This window comes from Heloderma suspectum, chromosome 2, assembly GCF_057233095.1.
Source record: "Heloderma suspectum isolate Gila_16-S chromosome 2, 16-S_ref, whole genome shotgun sequence".
Taxonomy (NCBI): domain Eukaryota; kingdom Metazoa; phylum Chordata; class Lepidosauria; order Squamata; family Helodermatidae; genus Heloderma; species Heloderma suspectum.
This window is the reverse complement of record NC_139459.1, coordinates 45,943,362-45,961,866: the sequence shown is the minus strand read 5'-3', so window position 1 is coordinate 45,961,866 and position 18,505 is coordinate 45,943,362. Positions and strand designations below refer to the sequence as shown.

Sequence of the window (18,505 nt, the reverse complement as noted above, 5' to 3'; positions counted from 1 at the left end):
CACCCAATAACAACTCTCTCACTTGCTCTGAAAAGGAAACCCATATAATTCGCGCGTATATTGTAACGATGGATAACACTGTATTTTCAGTCTAAGCCTGAAATAAAGCGTCCGCCGCTCAGAGCTGGGATTCCAGCGCCGCTTCTCCGCCTCGGTAGGAGCGCTTCAGCGTGTCGCTACGGAGACACCGGCTGTGGCACATGCGCAGAGCGAGACTACGGAGCGGAGGCTGGGGCGGGGCGGGGCGGGGCGGGGCGGGGCGGGGCTAGAAGCCACGGAGGCGGCTGAATCGCAGCGTGGGCGCGCTCGGGCGCTCCCTGTGACGCCGCCACTTCCGGCCCGTTGGCTCCGGATCCGGGGGCAGAGCCAGGCCGCAGCCATAGAGATGGTCTCATGCGAGCATTTCCGGCTTGCTTCCGTAGGGTTCTACCTCCCTTTCCTTTCCAGAGAGGAGGGAAGGAAAACAGAGGAGGCCGCTGGCTTCGGAGCGCGCTGGGCCTTGCCCAGTCGGCTGCCTCTCTCGAGCCCCCGCGTGTCCGCCGGAGTAAGTTGAACGAGCCTCTTCGGGCGGCGGCGGCGGCGGCGAGGGCGTGTGCCGCCGCTGGGCTTCTGCTCGGCCAAGCGCAGGCTGCTCGGCTGGTCTCCATTTCACGGCGAGCCCAGCGCCAGGCCCGGCGGGGTTTGAGGTGACGGGAGAAGGAAGAGGAGCTCGTTTCTGAGGCGTGGCGGAGCGGCTGTCGATGAGGCGCTGGGGTGGGTAGCGCTCCGATGCGAAGGCGGTGCTGGGAGTACTCGCCGGGGGACTTGGTGAGATCTTCGAGGGAGTCGCGGTTGGCTTGCGGTGACGCCGGTTATTTACAGTCATAGCCAGTGTACTTGTATACCGCATTTTCTGCAATACGGTGTGCTCGAAGCGGTTCACAAAACAAACAAATGCAATCGCCGTAATTATAAAGCCGCATTAAGGGTGCCATCCTATGCGTGTTTAGACAGAGAAAAGGCCTACAACTCCCAGCATTCCCCAGCCAGCTGGTTGGGGAATGCTGGGAGTTGTAGGCCTTTTCTCTGTCTAAACATGCATAGGATTGTGCCCTAAGTCAATTACAGTTCATTTAAAACATCTCAGATTTTAAATGAGCACAAGATGCACCAGTAGGTCAATGGTGTCCTCAGAAGCCTGACAAGCTGCATGTGTCAATTCCTGCAACTCCTGGCTATACCGTGCCCCAAATAACAGTGGGTCATATGTGAAGTCAGTGGTGTTTTTCAAGGTTTTACTTTCTCTGTAGTTTACCCCTTCCCTAATGTGTTCTGCGTTAGTTTGCTAGGGCTTGTGTTGTCTTTGGAGCCTTGCAAATGCTTCCAAACTACTAAAATTGTGTGAAGGAATAACTTGAATGTGCACAAAGAAGTTCTAGGCTTTGTTGGTGGGTTACTCAATCCTCTGTCCAGGGGTTTCAACTATGTTGGGCAAGGGGAACACTGTTTGGAGGACCAGTAATTGCAGACAAGTTACTGGGAAGTACTGCTTTGTCCACCACTATTGACTGATGGTAGATAAGAGACTTTGCAAAACCTTGCTTTAATCTGCTAGATGGCATTTCATTTTTTATTTTAACTGCTGTGGAGACTACCTGGTTCTTTATGGCTATTGGTATAAATGTTTAAGGTAATCAGAATGGCATGGAATAGAACTTGACAAAAAGTGCGTTCAAAATGATTACAGCTGTTTAAAGAGACCAAAGAATTGTAAATTGTACACAGCAGAAGATGTGGAGGAAGACACACCACTTATGCATGTTTAGATGCTAGTGGTAGTAACTTAAAAGGTGATCATAACTATAGCGTCCATATCAGAAATCTGGCGAAATCAGTGAGATGTGGTTGCCATTCAAAATGAGATGCATGTAAGGTTGGACGAAAGTCCCTTACCTGGTCCCGCAGCTTGCTTTGCGGTGGGGGGGAGGCGCTTCGGTTCTCCCCCCAAAATTCTTGGCAAGGGGGGAGGCGCTCTGCCCCTCCCGGCTGAAGTTCAGGCCAGGGGGGAGGCGCCCCGCCCCTCCCGGCCAAAATTCAGGCCGGGGGGAAGCTCCCTGTCTCCCCGGCCACGAAATAAAAAAGTAAAGTTTTTTAAAAAATGTGATAGGCTACGTAACAATTTACGTAGCCTATCATGGCTAGATTTTGAAAGTCAGCCGTGATAGGCTACGTATATCGTTACGTAGCCTATCACGGCTGACTTTGAGAGAGAGAAAAAAAGCGCATACGCAAAAGCGCATTTGCGTTCCTTATTTGGGCACGGGAAGTCTACATAAAGATTTATGTAGACTATGGCGAAAATAAGGGCAACGCTATGTGATATACGTAGCCTATCACGTGATATACGTAGCCTATCACGGCTGACTTTGAAAATCTAGCCGTGATAGGCTATGTAAATCGTTACGTAGCCTATCACGTGTGGTTTTTTTTTAACTTTACTTTGTAATGGTGGCGGCGGCAGCAGGTCGGAAGACCGGCTGCCGCTGTCGCCGAAATGCCGCCGGGACCCGCCACCGAGAGGGACATTCGAAGGAGATAAGTCCCATCCTGGGGGGGGATTTCCCCAACAATTTTGGGGGAATTGGTGGAGAAATTCTCCGCCATTCCTAGATGCATGGTTCAACAAACCCACTTGCCTCCTTGTCAGTTGTGAGGGTCATTCCTTCATCTGGTGTGCAACACTGTGCTTCCATCTAGAAGGGATTGTCTTACGTCAAGGTGAATTGATTCATTTATTTAAATTTAAATAGCCACAAGAAAAGCCAAGTTGTCATTGATAGTTCACATATTTCTTAAACAGTGGTGCAAATCTGATCACTAAAACATGTTAATTTACAACTCAGTACAGCATTTTACAACACTGAGGGTATATTTTCTGTAAATTTTTTAGACAACATGATTTTTATTAATTTGGAAGTAGAATGTAATACTCATTATCTCTGTCAAGCTGCACATGCTGCAGCAGTACATTAGGAATAGTAAGAACTAAACCACATATACAAACACTATAGTACACTTTCTTCCCAGGCCACCCCAGTATTCCTTTCAGCCTTGTCTCCCAACAGTTCTTTTCTTATCGTAACTTTCTGTCATAACTAACTTGGCCCAGCATCACCACCACATAAGCACAGAACAACAACAATCCCATCTAGCTTTTGCTCATGTGACTTTAGTCAGGGAAAAAACTGAAAGCCCAGAACTTTAAAAAAAGAAAAGAAAAAAAAGCAAGAGTTGTTAGTTAAGCTGGACAGAGTCATTTTGTTGTGATGAAAAACTGAAATTAATGCTCATTGTAGGTATGTTATTTTTGAGTGATAAATTTAATATTTTATTTATGATTTTTTTAAAAATCAGTTTAATTTTTTAAAAATCCAAAGTTTGATTTTTTTCTTTTTACAAAAAGCATTGATTTTTATCCATTCTGCTTTTTTCAGAAGCCTAGCTTGTATTGCATCCTCTCCTCTCCTGTATTGCATCCTCTCCTTTTCACAGAGGAAAGAAAAGGTGCTGGGCATTTGCAAAAAGGACCAGCACAGCCTCAGTAGAAGAGGAACCACACACCCTTTCTTCCCTTTCCCTTCTACTCAGTTTTTTTTTTCCAGGGAGCAGCAGCAAGGTAGCACATTCTCCAAAAACATAACTATCAGGAGAAAAACTCTTTCCTCCATAGGGAATAGGGTGTATAGAAGAGGAACTTTCTATCTTGCACATTGGGCTTTGAAAGAGAGCGTCAACCGTGCCTCACTGTTACTTGCAAAAACTGAATGGGAACTGTGAGGAAAAATGGGGAAGAAAAGAATTTCCCTTCATTTTTCTCCCTTTTTGTTGAGTTTTTGCAAGAAATGGTTGCAAGGCATGCTGGCACTTAATGTAAGGGGAAACTTTTTTATTCCCTGTTTCTTTCCCTTCTCATTAGATTTTGCAAGAAGAAGCAGTTACTTGTTGCAAAATCACATCTCCTTTCCTCCACAGAGAATAGGAAAGAAGGGAGAGGTGTCTTCTGTATGTTTCAGTCCCTTGTGGCTGCCTCTAACAAAATCCCAATAAGAAGGGAAAGAAAAAGTCCCTTTTCTCTATGGCAGAGTTGGGCAACACGTAACCAGATTTCCTCCTTATTTTCAATGAAGGAAACCATGGTTTTGGCTGCCACATCACTGAGTTTTAGCAGCAGAAAGGCTTTTGCTGCTGCTGGGCCACCAGATTTTGGTAGCAAATGTATTGCAAGTCATGTGGCCCCCAGTGGGTTCCAGGAGGAGAAATTGGCCCCCATAAGTTGCACACTCCGCTCAAAGGAAAACTTGTAGAAAAGGATTGAGGAGTGACTTCTCCTTCCCCTTCCTTTGAGCTTTTGCAGACGCAGCAGCAGTGACGTACTGCTGGTACTTTCTGCATGAGGATAGTGTTTCTGCAGGAGAGAAACAACCCCACATGCACACACACACACACTATGTAGAAGAGGAGTAGTTTCTCGTTCTTCCCATTGGCCGTTTGCTGTGGGCAGCAGCAAACTCTTTTTTTCACCTTTTCAGAAGTCCAGTGCAAGGGAAAGCACCCCTTCTTTGCCTGAGTTCTCTGCACATGGATTCAGGGAAGTGTCAGCAGTGACAAAAGTTATGGCTTTGGCTTGTAAGCCAAGCCATAATCGTTGACCACTAATGAGATATATAGAAAGAACAGGGAAGGGAATAAGAAAATAAGAATTCTGTTTGATCAGACTAAGGGCCTATCTAGTCCAGAATCCTCTTTCTCACTGTGGCCAACCATATGCCTATGGAAAGCCCACAAGCAGGACATGATGGGCATGTGCTACCTCCAGGATCAGTGGCAACATGCCTCTGAATTCCAGTTGCTGGGCAGCAGTAGTGGGCGAGGGTATTTCCCTCATGACTGGTAGCCTATGATAGCCTTCTCCTCCACAAACATGTCAAATCCCCCTTTAAAGCCATCTAACTTGGTGACCATCACCACATCTTGTAGTGAATTCCATAGTTCAACTATGTGCTGTGTTAACTACTTCCTTTCATCTGCCCTGTTACTCCCACTATTCAGCTTTGGTGGATTACCTCAGATTCTAATATTATAAAAGGAGATGCATAGAATCATAGAATAGTAGGGTTAGAAGGGGCCCATAAGAGAAAAATATCCCTGTCCACTTTCTCTACACCATGCATAATTGTATATAACTTTCACATGTCCCTGGTTACTTGCCTTTTTTTCTAAACTCAAACTCCCCAAACCTTTCCTTGCTCCATCCTTCCATCAGTTTGTTGCCATTTTCTTTACCTTTTCCAGCTGTACATTTTTTTTAGATGTAGGACCAGAACTGTACACAGTCATACCATAGATTTGTATAAAAGTATCAGTGATATTGCTGTTTAATTTTTGATCCCTTTCCTAATGATGAGCTGGCAAATTATAGGCCAGTTGGCCTAATGTCTGTTCTCTGTAAACTAGTGGAAAACATTATTATACCCAGAATTATTAAACACAGAACAAGCTTTACTGAAGAGGAATCAAAATGAGGTGATACCCACCAAAGGGACGTACTGCCCCACCAGCCTTCTGGAGTTCTTTGTGAAGGTCAGCTAGTGTGTGAACTGGAGTGATCTGAAAAGCTTTTGTCAAAATACATCTTGAAAGGCTTCTGAGTAAACTTAGCAGTCATAAAAAAGAGAAAAGGTTCTCTTAAGGCATCAGTATCTAGTTAAAAGTACAGGAAGAATAAGGTAGGAATAAATGGAGACTGCTTACTTCAAGGGAAGTAAGCAGTCTCCAAAGAATCTGTACTGGAACTGGTGTTTAACATAACCATAAATAATCTGGAGTAAGTGGTGAGCGCTTAGTCAAGTTTGCAGATGGCACTGAGTTCTTCAGGATTGTGAAAACCTATGGAAATTGCAAAGTGCTACAAACTGAGTGAATTAGTGCAGTGTGTTTGGGCAACCAGAACTGTACACAGTATTCCAATCTCAAAAGATGTTGTAGGGCAAGAGAAGGTGTAGAAAACACCCATAATGATCAAGGGATTAGAATACCCTGTGAGGAAGCCTTTTAGACTTTTTAGATTAGGGAAAAGAAAACTAAAGGAAAACATGATAGACTTGGCTTATAAAACTATGGATGTTGTGAAGAAAATGGGACAGACACACATTTTCTTTCTCATAATACTAGAAATTGGGATCACCCAGTGAAAATTGAGTGGTGATAGATTCCCGACAGACAAAATAAAGCATTATTTCACACCGCACATCATCATTTTATGGAATTCATTGCCACAAGATGTGATGGCCACTAGTTTAGCTGGTTTTAAAGGAAAATTAGACAAATTCATGAAGGACAGGTCGGTCATTAAGCATAATGGCTAAAAGGAGCCTAGGGAGCCTACCCTCGGTTTGGGGATAAATAGAAGGAGAGGTTGTTCCCTTTATGCCCTGCTAATAGGCTTCTGTGAGCATGTCTGCATTCTGTTGGAAATAAGCTGCTGGACTACATGGATTCTGAGTCTGATTCAGCAGGATCCTCTCATATTCTACATGGTGGAGGGGAATATTACTTTCTGGTTATGTATCTGCAAAACATGTATGTGCAGGGGAAGAGGGTCATTAGAAGAATGCAAATGTAGGCAATGACTGTCAAGTGTAAAAGTGGAACTTGGCTGGGCATCTTCTTTTGTTTATTGAATTGGGAGATTCCACCACATTCTATAGAAGTTTAATTTTTGAAGGGGAGGGGGGTGAATTACTGTTTTCTAACACATAACGTCATGTTTATAGTGGCCAACAAATAAAGGCTTCTAAAATATTTTTAGGGTCAGTTAGTCTTTCTGGCACCATAACACAGTTACCTCTTTGGGAATTAGTCTTTCTGGTTTGTAGCATCATTGTGGATGCTATTCATGAATATTGGGTGTTTCATGAGAATGTAGTTTGAAGGTAACACAGATGAATTCTGAATGGGAAGAGGGGTGCTACTTTGATTTCCGAGAACTTTTGGAAAATAGTAAATGCTAATTTATATTTTTGCCCGTAAATATTCACAGATAAGTGATATTCTAACAGTCTGTTATTTGATTGCCAAAAATCACACTGAAGTAATCAGTTTGGGTAGCAGCTGTCAAATGTAAGCATTGTGAGTGGATGTTTTTAGTTGTCTAATTTCAGATTTTTTAAAAAAATATTTGATTTAGGTAGAAGAATACATGTTCACTTTCAGCATAGAAGAGCATGTTCCCAAATTCTTCCAACTTGGGTCCTCCACCCTTTCCACTTGAACGGCAACAGTACAACTTCTTCATTAATCTTCCAGTGAACGTACCTCCTGTTCTCTTTCACCAGCAATTCCAGAGTACAACGTAAGTATGGTAGGACTTTAACCTGAAGGGTGAAAGGCTTGTGTTCTCAAAACAATTCTTAGGATTTTTAAAACCTATCATACAAACCATCACAGAGAAGTTATTTGATGTCCAGGTGGGCTTTGCAGTTGTCTTCCATTACTGGAGATCAAATTTGAATAATCTGCTTGAGTAATTTGTGTTGCATCTTGTACGAAGGAGTTGAAGTATTGAATTGTAGCATGCATGTGAACACATTATTACTTAAACAACTATATGATTATATTTTTAAAACAGTAATTTGCATGAGTAATAATATGACATCTTAATCTTTCTAGGACTCTGGTGAGTGGCAATCTTCCAATCATCCCACCGGTTTCACCACCACCCTTTGCCTATAGAAATGGCAGCCCAGTGCATGCATCAGCTGCGCCTGCATCATTCCGAGGAAGAAAGTAAGTATGTCATATGGATAATTATGGATAAGACAAAAGAGGGGTTATTTCCTGTAGTCAAAATTTTATTTTTAGAATAAAATTTAAAATACAAATCTAATAATAAAATAGCTTTTAAAAATTAGGCATATGCATCTTTGATGTTTTAAAAACTTAGGTTTGTTTATGGTGGCCATCTTCGGGCATCATGCAAGCCATAGCTTAATGTGATGAGCACAAACAAGCTGCAGCAAGCCTTCAGCTCTCCCTTTGCTCTCCTCCCCTGGTGCAGCCACAGGAAAGAATTTAGAAACTCTTGCTTCCATTTTGGAATAACTCCAACTTGTCATGTCCAGCCCCAACAAACTAGTTAATCTTAATTATGGTTTGTTTTAACAAGCTTCTTCAAGACATGGGTTATGAAGCTGGATTGTTTAAACAAACCATAGTTAAGATAAACCATCATTTAGGTTTCAGACAATACGCTAAACTGTGGTTATGGAAATTGGAAGTGAAAGCTTCTGAACTTCTCCTTGCAGCTGTGCCAGAGAAGGAGAGTGACGGAGGCAGCACACAAGCCTGAGGCTCACTGTGGCTTATTTTCAACAAGCTAAACCATGGGTTAATGTGACAGCCAAATGCAGCCTTCGGGTTGGATCCAGAATTTCATTACACCTATGGGCTCATCCCTCAGTTAAGTTACTCAGTGCGCTTCTACCAGCATCTTTTTCTAACTAAGCAGGAAAAAACCAGGGAGAGACTGCTTCCTTCCCATAACTACAAAGGAAAATAACCATAGACATCTATTTTGTTTCTTTTGTGCCTTTCCTGAAAATAATGGAGTCATGTCATATGCAGATAAAGAGAGGAGACCTTGGCATTTCTGTGCCTCAGCCCCTGGCTGGTATGAAACTGTGAGAAATGAAATGTGACTATCCCAGCTATATCAAGACATCTTATATGTGTGGTTTTCTTATTTATATGCACTGTAGTGAGTGAACTATGATTTTCAGCTTGTGGCACTTGTTTGACAATCTTATGTTTGCATGTAACTTGAACCAACATAATAGGCTAAGTTTTTTTTAACATGTGTGGGAGTATTTGGGGTTAAAGTAGAATTGCTGTCTGAACCTATAATAAAAGATGGCATTTTTGTTGAGGAGGTGGGAGAGGAATCTTTTTGTCTCAGAATCCAATTTCTGTTGATTCATATTCAGGACTTGGGTTTGTGTCCAGTGGTATCCGTCTGCAAGTGGAACAGATTTCCCCTCCCACCTTCATCCCTCTGTATGTCCCCAGATCTTCTCCAGAGGGTTGGGGGACCATTTAGAGCAGATTTGGGGTGTGTGCAGGGGAGGAGAGGAAGGTGAAGTCCCATTTTGCAAGTTGAAGTACGCTCCCATAACATTGGATATAGCCCTTGGCTAATTTCAAAAGCAAATATATAAATTAATTCAGTATTTAAAGAGGTTCATATGCTGAACCCTGACTGAGACTTGCAGATAGAAAATGCTTGTATTCAATGTAATGTAGCATCAGCTATGTGTGAAAGTGACACAAATAACATAAGACTTATATGCATTTTATTGTGTGCTGTTTGGTTTTAATTTTTGTGAACCGCCCAGAGAGCTTTGGCTATTGGGTGGTATAGAAATTAAATAAATAAATAAATAAATAAATAAATAAATAAATAAATAAATTTTAATGGCTTTTGTTGGCCCTAGCAAACAGGCCAGTTGGTGAAAGGCTGCCAACTCCATGGCAGAAACCTCCACCTTTGCTCTTGGGGGCAGGGATGACATTTGTGTAAATGTATATCTTAAACTGCTGATAGAACTATGTCTTGAAAAAGCAATGACTGTGCCTCAGAAGAATTCCAGAAAGCTTTTCCCTATTAGATTTGGCTGAATTTTCATTCCGTAAATGTTAATGCCAATAAGGGTAAATTTATCTCAGAAAATACACTGTGTTCCTTGTTTGATTTGGATGATCAGATGTTTCTTAGGCATGAGTATTTTAACCTGCCACTGAATGGATTTGGACCCCAGTATTCTTTCTCTGAAGTTGCACTAATGATCAGTTCAAAACACTGATTATCAGCTTTTCTGGGGAATCTTCCTTTCATCCAGTTTGGTGCATTTTCCCCTTCTCCTGACAAACTCTAGTAGCCCTTCTAGTGACATTTAGAGGCCTGACTGCCATTATGATCTGTCTGCGATCCCTTACCCTACAAGCAGTTGGCTGCAGCTATGATTGAAATATGATGACTATGTTTCCTGCAAGTGTGGCAGGAACCTTTGCCAGTATTTCCCGAGTTGAGAATGTGTGAACCAGCTTTAATGCGATCCATGTAAGGGTGGTGTTCATCATCCACGTTGTTGTTCTGAAAGTAACGACATCATACCAAACTGACAATGGCTGTTGAAGGCAAGACATTTTGTAATACAAGTTGACTATAACTGCATTAATCTGTATTGCCAAATGACATCTTTTTGATCAAAGATCAAGACCTCTTTGATCTTTTTTGCCCAGATCAAACACTTTACTGTCTGTACAATCTAAACCTACACAGACACATTCTACATTTTGAATGGCTATTTTGGTAAGTTTTTTCCATCTCTCCCCTCTTTCTTCCTGTCTTTATCACTGGGTACACATTGCACAGAACTTCTCACTGAAGCACTGTTTTTAAGATACAGAATTACTCTCTTGAACAGGGAGTATTTGAGAAAGAAAATTATACCAGCTCTGCACAAGAATGGCTTGGTCAGATTTCAACTTTGGGTAGCTTAAACTTGTATTTCATTTTGATCTAGTGCTGTCTTTCCATGGGACAAAAACTGAGCAATTTTGCATTCTTTTGAGTTCCCTGTTTAAGACTTTAGTTGCTTAGCATCAAAGTTGGGCATCCCTCTTTTAAAAAGGATAATAACACAGTCTTGTTGGAATAATCACAATTATTAATTGGTAGCATTTACAACTGAAGTCTCTACGGTTAACATTTGTTGCATATTTTAAGGAGCAAAACTGGAGTAGCCAATCCCCTTCTTACATTTTTAGGAGGCTAAAAGAACAGAGTGTTCCTTATGAAGTAAAGCGTCAGCGATTTCATTCACCTCACCGTGGATCAGCTTCATCTAACCAACTAGTGCCTTTACCTGAAGATCACAGGCATTCATTTCCTGGATCAATTTCTTCACCATTATTTCAAGCGCATTACATCTCTGATTTGACGGGATGTGTGCCCCCCTTACGAGAAGCTTCATTTCCTGACCCTGCAGAAACTGCACTCCCTGTGGCCAAAGATAAGGTAAGATTGATAACAGGTCCTGTTTTGCCTTCTGTTCTAGTTAAGTTTTCTGCATTAAGCAGCCACTCACAAACTCTGTGGTAGAGCTCACTATTGTGCTACTAAGCGTGGCTGAAGCGTGCCTTAAAAAAATTGAGCCAATGTGTTGGATGTAGTGATGGATGAATCACTCTATATCAACTCCATGTTAGTTTTGCATGTATTCAGTCTGCAAATATTTTTTTTAAAAGAATGCATAGAAGTTCACTTTTATTTTGAACACAACTTTCCCTAACATTCACATTTTTGTTTGTAACCTTGGAGCCAAGAACAGCATCCCAAAATTCTGAGTAGTATACAGTCCAAAGGATAACTCTGTCCCCATCCCCATATTAGTTTGGGAAGTGAGAGTTGGGTCAGTTTGCTTAAAAATATGTAGCAAACGAAATTCATCCCTATCCATGGTTGGATGTATTCACCACACTGACTCTCAGAGTAAGTTAAACTTGTGTAGTATTGATGTCAATTCCTGCTGTCTGTCAATGTAAAGGTAGTGACATCATCCTGAGCAAGGAAGAGTGGACTGGGATTCCTTGAAACACTCGGCCCTACAGCTGAAAGTTGCAGGGGAAACTCTGAAGTGTCAGCTTTGCCAAGAAAGCACAGTTACCTCCTTGAGCCTTGAGTGCTTGCAAAGGGAATGGCAGAATTCCGAGGGGTGATGGTAACTGGGCTACTCTGCAGTTGCAAGGAGGATGCCTACCTCCGTTCTAGAAGTGGATTGAAAAAACACATAGGATGATATATTCGACAGAGTGAAGTGTGTCTCCAAGTCAAATAAGGGAAAGGGAATGGGGAATTTATGGGAGGAATCCAGTGGGGCGTTTACACCTCTGCTGATTCCCTTAACACCCTGCCAAATCCTGTCTGCAAGCGGGACCCACTGGTTGCAGAAGGAAAATTTGGTGCTTCTGAGGCAACCAGAAATGAGCAAAAATGCTCATTTCTGGAATTGGGCAAGTTGGCAGAGCTTGCGTAAGGGAGCTCCGCCGACCTGTTCCAATTGAGAAATGATTGTTTCCGATCGTTTCAGGGCTTCCTCTGAGAAGCACTAAATATCTGTTGTGCCACCAGTGGGTCCCGCTGATGCAATGGAATTAGCGGGACACATTGCTTGTGCAGCAGAATTAGTGGGGCGCAAGAGAATTGGCAGAGGCATAAGCGCCCTGTTGGATTCGGGCCATTGTCCCAGGTGTCACCTGTTTGTGGAACACTGGTGTAAGGCTTTAAAAGAAAATAATGTGGGAAACAAATATGCCCCGAGTTAGTTGAATCACTGTTCTCTAGCCCAGGGTAAGCAACCTGGTGCCCTCCAGATGTTTTGGACTTAAATTCTCATCAGCCCCAGCCAGCATGGGCAGTGGTTGGGGATTTATGGGAGTTGTAGCCCAAAACTCTGGAGGGCACCAGGTTGCCTACCTGTGCTCTAGTTGAAATCCTGCCTTCCAAAGCTACTGACTAAGGACACTGGATTGGATCCAGATTTAAGCTGGATCAATTTTGCTGGTGGAAATGGACTTCCCCACCCCCTCCTTCCCATGGCAGCCCCTCAAGCTCCCTGAAAATGCTCCATGGAGAATCAGATTGTGTTGAATGTGTGAGCTGTGGTGTGGGGCAAGGGGGGATCCCGAAAAATCAGATGGGGGGACCTTCTGCAACTGGAGCCCTTCCTCTTGCAGAAGGCAAATTATGGATCCAACCCTGTGTCTTCTGACCTAACTTCTCTGGTACTGATTGTGTTATAGGAGCAATAGGAATGCAATGCACCCATGTATTCTTGCAGCAAGGTTAGTGTGTTTGTGGCCAACATCAAACTTGAGCTTTGATGGCCTATGACTTCCAAAGATAGAGGTTCCTTGACTCGGTGACTAATCTATAGAATAGCAAAATTAGCCTGCCCTGCCTAGAAATATCTAAGCTTACTAATCAGGGTCTGGCTAAAGTCTTTGCTTGCAGTGAGTTCTTCTGTGAATCTGATGACTTTGGGGAAAGCAGCATTCTAAAAAGTGTATGTGTATACACAAACGCATGCTCTACATATATTTAGAAGATCATACTGATACTTGTAAATGTAATTTTGTGTTTTGTATATGTAAAGCTAAGTCAGCAAGTACTGGAGTTATTTCAAGCATGTCAACAACAAACCTATGACTTGAACAAAAAAGAGCTTTGCCGAACACAACTCCAAAGGGAAATTCAGCAGATCTTTCCAAGTATGTTGTAATTCTCCATATTTATTACACACTTGAATAATCAGACTTTTAGTGAGTGACCTCTAAAGACATAGGCTTAGATCTTTTGTATGGTTCTTGCCTTGCAGATAGTAGGCTATTTTTGGTTGGATCCTCACTAAATGGATTTGGTACTCGTAGCAGTGATGGTGACTTGTGCCTAGTGGTTAAAGAGGAGCCAGTAAGTACAAAAAGGAAAACTTGTTCACACAATGGATATGACTTATAAAGATACTAATTGGTAATTTATGTGTTTCTTTTGAGAGCAAGATATAAAGGAGAGCTACTGTGGGAAGGAGAAATGATGCCAAAAATTGTTAACAAATTCAGGAATAAAATCTAGATTTCCTATGTCTGTTGGAAAGAGAATGGATATTCCTTCAAAAGGAATCCTAAAGCTACTTTCACAAACAGTGGTTAAATCTGAATGTTTCTTTTTGCATTTTTTGCCCCGCATGATATTTCCCCAAATTATACTATACCTGGTCAAATGTTTATAATTTTGTACTCATAGAACCAGTTCATACAGTTACCAGGCTGTCCTCTCTGCATGGTGGACAATCAGACTCTCCATGACACACTTGTACAATTCACGTGCATATTCTCTTCTGTGTATGATAGAAGCACTCCTCCGTTTGAAGAAGAAAAGTGCGATATAACATCCACCAGTTCTTTTAACATCTGGAGAGGCACACTTCCCAGGAGCACGACCTGCATTCTGTGCTTCTGAAACAAAATAAGGGCAATTAGTGATGGATAATGTGCATCTTTTCAAATGCTATCTGTTTACCGGAATGGAAAATGCAGCTCCACCAGATAATTTGTATAAAATAATCACATTTCTGGGTACAATCACTTAAATTAAAAGTGCTGGTCTCCTGCATTACATGCTACATTAGCTTTAATCAATTTTAAAAAATCTTGCATTCACATCACTTGCAAAAGCCACTAATGAGTGAGTGTAGTAGCAGTGCTAGTTATGTGAAATACACCTTATATGTAGGGGCTTCAATTTGTGTTTTAGGAACTGCAACCTAACTGCCGGGATCTTGGTTTATCCATTAATTTGGCTGTTTTATTCTTATGAAGTATGGTATTATGATGAATATCTTGAGGTGAAATACGGAAAAAGATTAATACTTCTTAAATGAGTTCTGTAGTCCTTTGGTCTTGTTTTATAGTGGGCATATGGGTGTCAGAGTTATTATTTAACATGAAATGCAAAGTAATAATGTTGTAAAGGTGGATGTAAAGAAGACAAGCCGTATTCAGATGTTCCATCCTCCATGTGATTACCATTGCTTGATTACCATTGCCTATTGGTCCCACGCCCTCCTGCATATCTGTATTCTTGCAGTCTCCCAGGTGTTGGGGGCTAAATTTCTGCAGTACCAGGGATTTTCAACTTTGGAAGGCTCCCAGCGCAATTAGAACCCTGATCTTCTAGGGTTTTAAATTTTACTGGGAGCTTACTCGAGTAGAAAAGGATCCCTGCTGCAGACATTCAGCCCCCAATATCTGGGAGGCTGCAGGAACAGTGATGGTGAGGGCTGAGGCCAATGGACTCGCACCCACTCACTGCCTTCTGTGCAGTTACCACTTCATGAAGGGAAAAGATTGCATACACTTTGATCTTGTAAATTTGCTCGGTATTATGTATTCATTTTGCTAGATGTTTCCAATTGAAATAAAATATTCAATCATTTTCTATACATGTCCAAGTATTGATGATGGTAAATTATTTCAGATGAATCAGAAGACTGAAGCAAGACACATACTCGGCTTACTCCAAAGACACTTCTGTAGGAAGCTTTGTAAGTTCTAGACCACTTTCATAGTGAAATTGTTGTTGGTGATCTTTTTACAGTATTCACTAACAGGAGAGAAATACTTGCATGAAAAGGTTTAAATAATTAAGGCTACGTTTATGCCTACTTGAGTGGCCTGCATCTAGATTTCTATCAACTATATGCTTTCTAATGTTTTAGAAAGCTTTTATTGTATACTTTTTAATGGATATTTGTTTGTAAGCCACTTTGGGTGCATTTTACTGAGAAGCAGAATATAATTCCCCTTCCCTTCTCCCCCGCCCCCCAGTACAGGGCAGACATTGGGCGAGTTTGCACATCATGCTAAGCCACCCTGAGAATAAGCCACAGTGGGTGGGTGGCTTGTCCATTACTCACAACAGACTCTTGGCAGCTTGCCATGGCTTGTTTCTCCCTCAGTCCTCCTGGCTCCTGCTGACATGTATTCCAGGGGCCTTTGTGGCAGAAATCCTTGTTTCCTATGTCAGCACCCTTTCTGCAATTGGTCCACTGGGGTTGCCAGCTCATGAGAGGAATTCCCCTCTTGTATCAGATTGCTGAAGGGTTTTAAGTTTCTGACCGGTTATGAATGCATTTGCAAACATTTAAAAAAATATTTCAGGGGTCTTGCGCAAGTGCACAGAGCTGCAGAATTGCCTATCCGCCACTGAGCTTAGATTAGCCATATCCCGCTCTTGTCAATGTTCTTGTCAATTTCATCCTCTAATTCAGTGCTTCCCTTGCTAGCAAACATCTTTTTTTAAGGCTTCATGTTCTACTGTAGTAATAACGCCTACCCCTAAAGCACCTTCTTTCCTACATCCATCAGCTGTTTTTGGCTCCCCACTGCCCTCCCCCAATTGTGATTATCGCTTTCCTCCGCTAGTTTCCATTGCTAGCTATCACACATACATGTGGGTTACAGAGCGGAGGGCTGCAGAGCAGTGTGTGAGATCGCTAAACCTATGCAAATTTCAAGGCAGAGCAGGGACTGAGTGGGTAAACATATGCAAATTCCATAGCAGAGTAGTAAAGAGGAGGGGAAAATTGCACAAATTTCAAGGCAGAGCAGTAAAACAGAGGGGAAAATTACAGAAAATTCCTAGCAGTAGACATTCACTCTTGTGCACTTGCGCGGGTCTGGAAAAAAAATTCAGGACTCTCTCTGGTGTCCCTTCTGCAAGATTTGTATAAGAATTTTTTTTTTAATCCATCCTCAGGCGGAGGGCACGGAGAAGGGATGAGGGAGAATGGTGAGATCGTGAGGAGCATTAGGGGTTTTCACCACTCTGGCTGTTCCCAACAACTCACAATAAAATTGCCCTGCCAGGCTCAGATGTCATTAAAAACCACCCTGAGCACAAGTGTCCTAAGCAACCCTACTACATGCCATGGGTTTCATGGTGGCTTGTTTGCAAAAAACAACTCATGACAGAAGAACTGCTCCAAGTTTGGATGTCACACTAAGCCACCTGCAACCACCCATGATAACAAATCACCATGGCTTAGCGTGATGTGTGAACCAGGCCATTGTTATGTGGTATTGTAATGCATATTAGTTTTCTTTTGCAGTAGTTGACCACAGACTCACAGATCGACCACATTTTCTAACTTAGGTCAGTGATGTAGAGCAATTTTACTGCTTTAATTGGGAATATTGACCATTATGAAAAAGAAAAGGATTACTTCTCTTCTCCCACCCCAATTCCATCCAGTACTTTCCTCCTTATATTCTCTGAAGTATTGGGGGTGACTTTCAGGACAGTATTTTGGAACTGATTCCTTTCCCCCATGCTACATCGCGTCCCCAGAGATCTAGAACTACTGAAGGTCCATTTTAAAGAAAAAAAATGCTTTATCCACATGCAGAAGATCTGGCATGAATGTCTGTCCTAGGAAAAGGAAAGGCCCAATGCTGTGCATGTGCTATCTCATAGTAATTTTAGAGATGGCTACTGTTGGCCTTACCTGTTGGTAAGGAGCAATGGCCAAAAGCACAAGGTAGCAGGGGCTGTTCATTCATCACAACTGCCAGCTGTTGGCTTTATCCTTTTTCTTCTGAACAAAGTAGGATAATGCACTGATAAATCTTACCTACCTTTAAATATTGCCTCAGATGTCCAGACAAAGGTGACGCTTTAGACATAAAGGTAAGGTCAACAAGTTAACATATAGAATTAAGCCCTTGTCTCATTTCTTTGCTGGCCACTTAAGACCAACAAGAGCTGTAAGATTGTCCTGATACAGGAACCAAAAGAGGCACAAGCAAATGTGCAGGATTGCCGAACTCCTGCTCTGATGTAGCAGTGTCACAGTAGGCCTAAGGGCATGAAAACAGACTTTGAAAGATGTACATAGCAGGGGCTTCACATTGGAGGCATAACTTTTTAAAGCCTGTTGCCATTTGCATCACCCCTCTGGCTTGTCCATGCTAATGCCACGAGGAACATACAGTGCTGATGGAGAGACTCCATGTGACAAGCTGCTTTACATACCTTCTGGCCCTCATGAGGCAGCCCTTAGTCAAAGCTAAATTTGGATTGTGGTAAGGGATGCCTTGTAAAATTTGACAATTGCAAGTTGACAAATTTCACAAGAGTAAACTTGATCGTTTCTATGAATTGAGTGTGTGTGTGTCTGTTTCAGCTACCCAATCTGCATCATATGGGTTTAGCTTCATTTTTAGGTGCTGCCATTAAACTGTGTGCTTTCGTCATGGTTTTAATAATTGCAGCCTGTTCTGACCTTGAGAATTAATGATATCTGATTATTGTCAAAACAAAATTTTATCCATGCATGGATGGAAACAACTACTTGCAATGTATTCATGTTGGATGCAATATGGCCTGGGAGCTGCTATACAATAAAACCCTTAAGCTACCTACTTCTATCTGACCAATGTGGAACTCCATAAGATATGTCTGTGTTTTTGCTCACTGCAAATTAGTGTATCTGTTAGATGTCAGTGGACTTTTTCTTCCCCCCTCCCAGCGAACTACATTGAGAGACCTCAACTGATTCGAGCAAAAGTGCCAATAGTGAAGTTCAGGGACAAAGTCAGGCAAGTATCTGTAATGACTATTTTTTTTAGGTCTTAGTTCTGGAAGGAATTAAAAAATATAAGATGAAAATGTGCTGAGTGCTTTTTCACTATTGTCGGGTATGTTTCTTTAGATAAGTTACTATTGGCCAGTCTGCTTTTTGGCACTGCTGTAATGACAATGGGAAGTGAATCAAATGTGTACTACTATTTCATAGATTTTCTTGGGGCTTGAAGATGTGCATTATTTTTTCTGGTATTATGTTGTACTCTC

The 18,505-nt window shown here is 42.1% G+C and overlaps 1 protein-coding gene across 3 annotated transcripts in view; it reads left to right on the top strand.

Annotated features, from left to right (window-relative positions):
- Positions 1-445: 445 nt before the first annotated feature.
- TENT2 (terminal nucleotidyltransferase 2) overlaps positions 446-18,505 on the top strand; it is a 47,952-nt gene continuing 29,892 nt past the window's right edge. The window contains exons 1-8 of one of the 3 annotated variants that reach the window (XM_084833389.1): positions 446-753; positions 7,226-7,390; positions 7,708-7,824; positions 10,864-11,113; positions 13,251-13,365; positions 13,473-13,564; positions 15,131-15,197; positions 18,183-18,252. In XM_084833389.1, the coding sequence (XP_084689515.1) occupies positions 7,263-7,390; positions 7,708-7,824; positions 10,864-11,113; positions 13,251-13,365; positions 13,473-13,564; positions 15,131-15,197; positions 18,183-18,252 (839 nt within the window). In that variant the 5' untranslated portion in view covers positions 446-753; positions 7,226-7,262. Of the gene's footprint in view, positions 808-7,225; positions 7,391-7,707; positions 7,825-10,863; positions 11,114-13,250; positions 13,366-13,472; positions 13,565-15,130; positions 15,198-18,182; positions 18,253-18,505 lie in introns of all 3 variants that reach the window. The other 2 variants (XM_084833391.1, XM_084833390.1) reach the window with 2 other exon arrangements.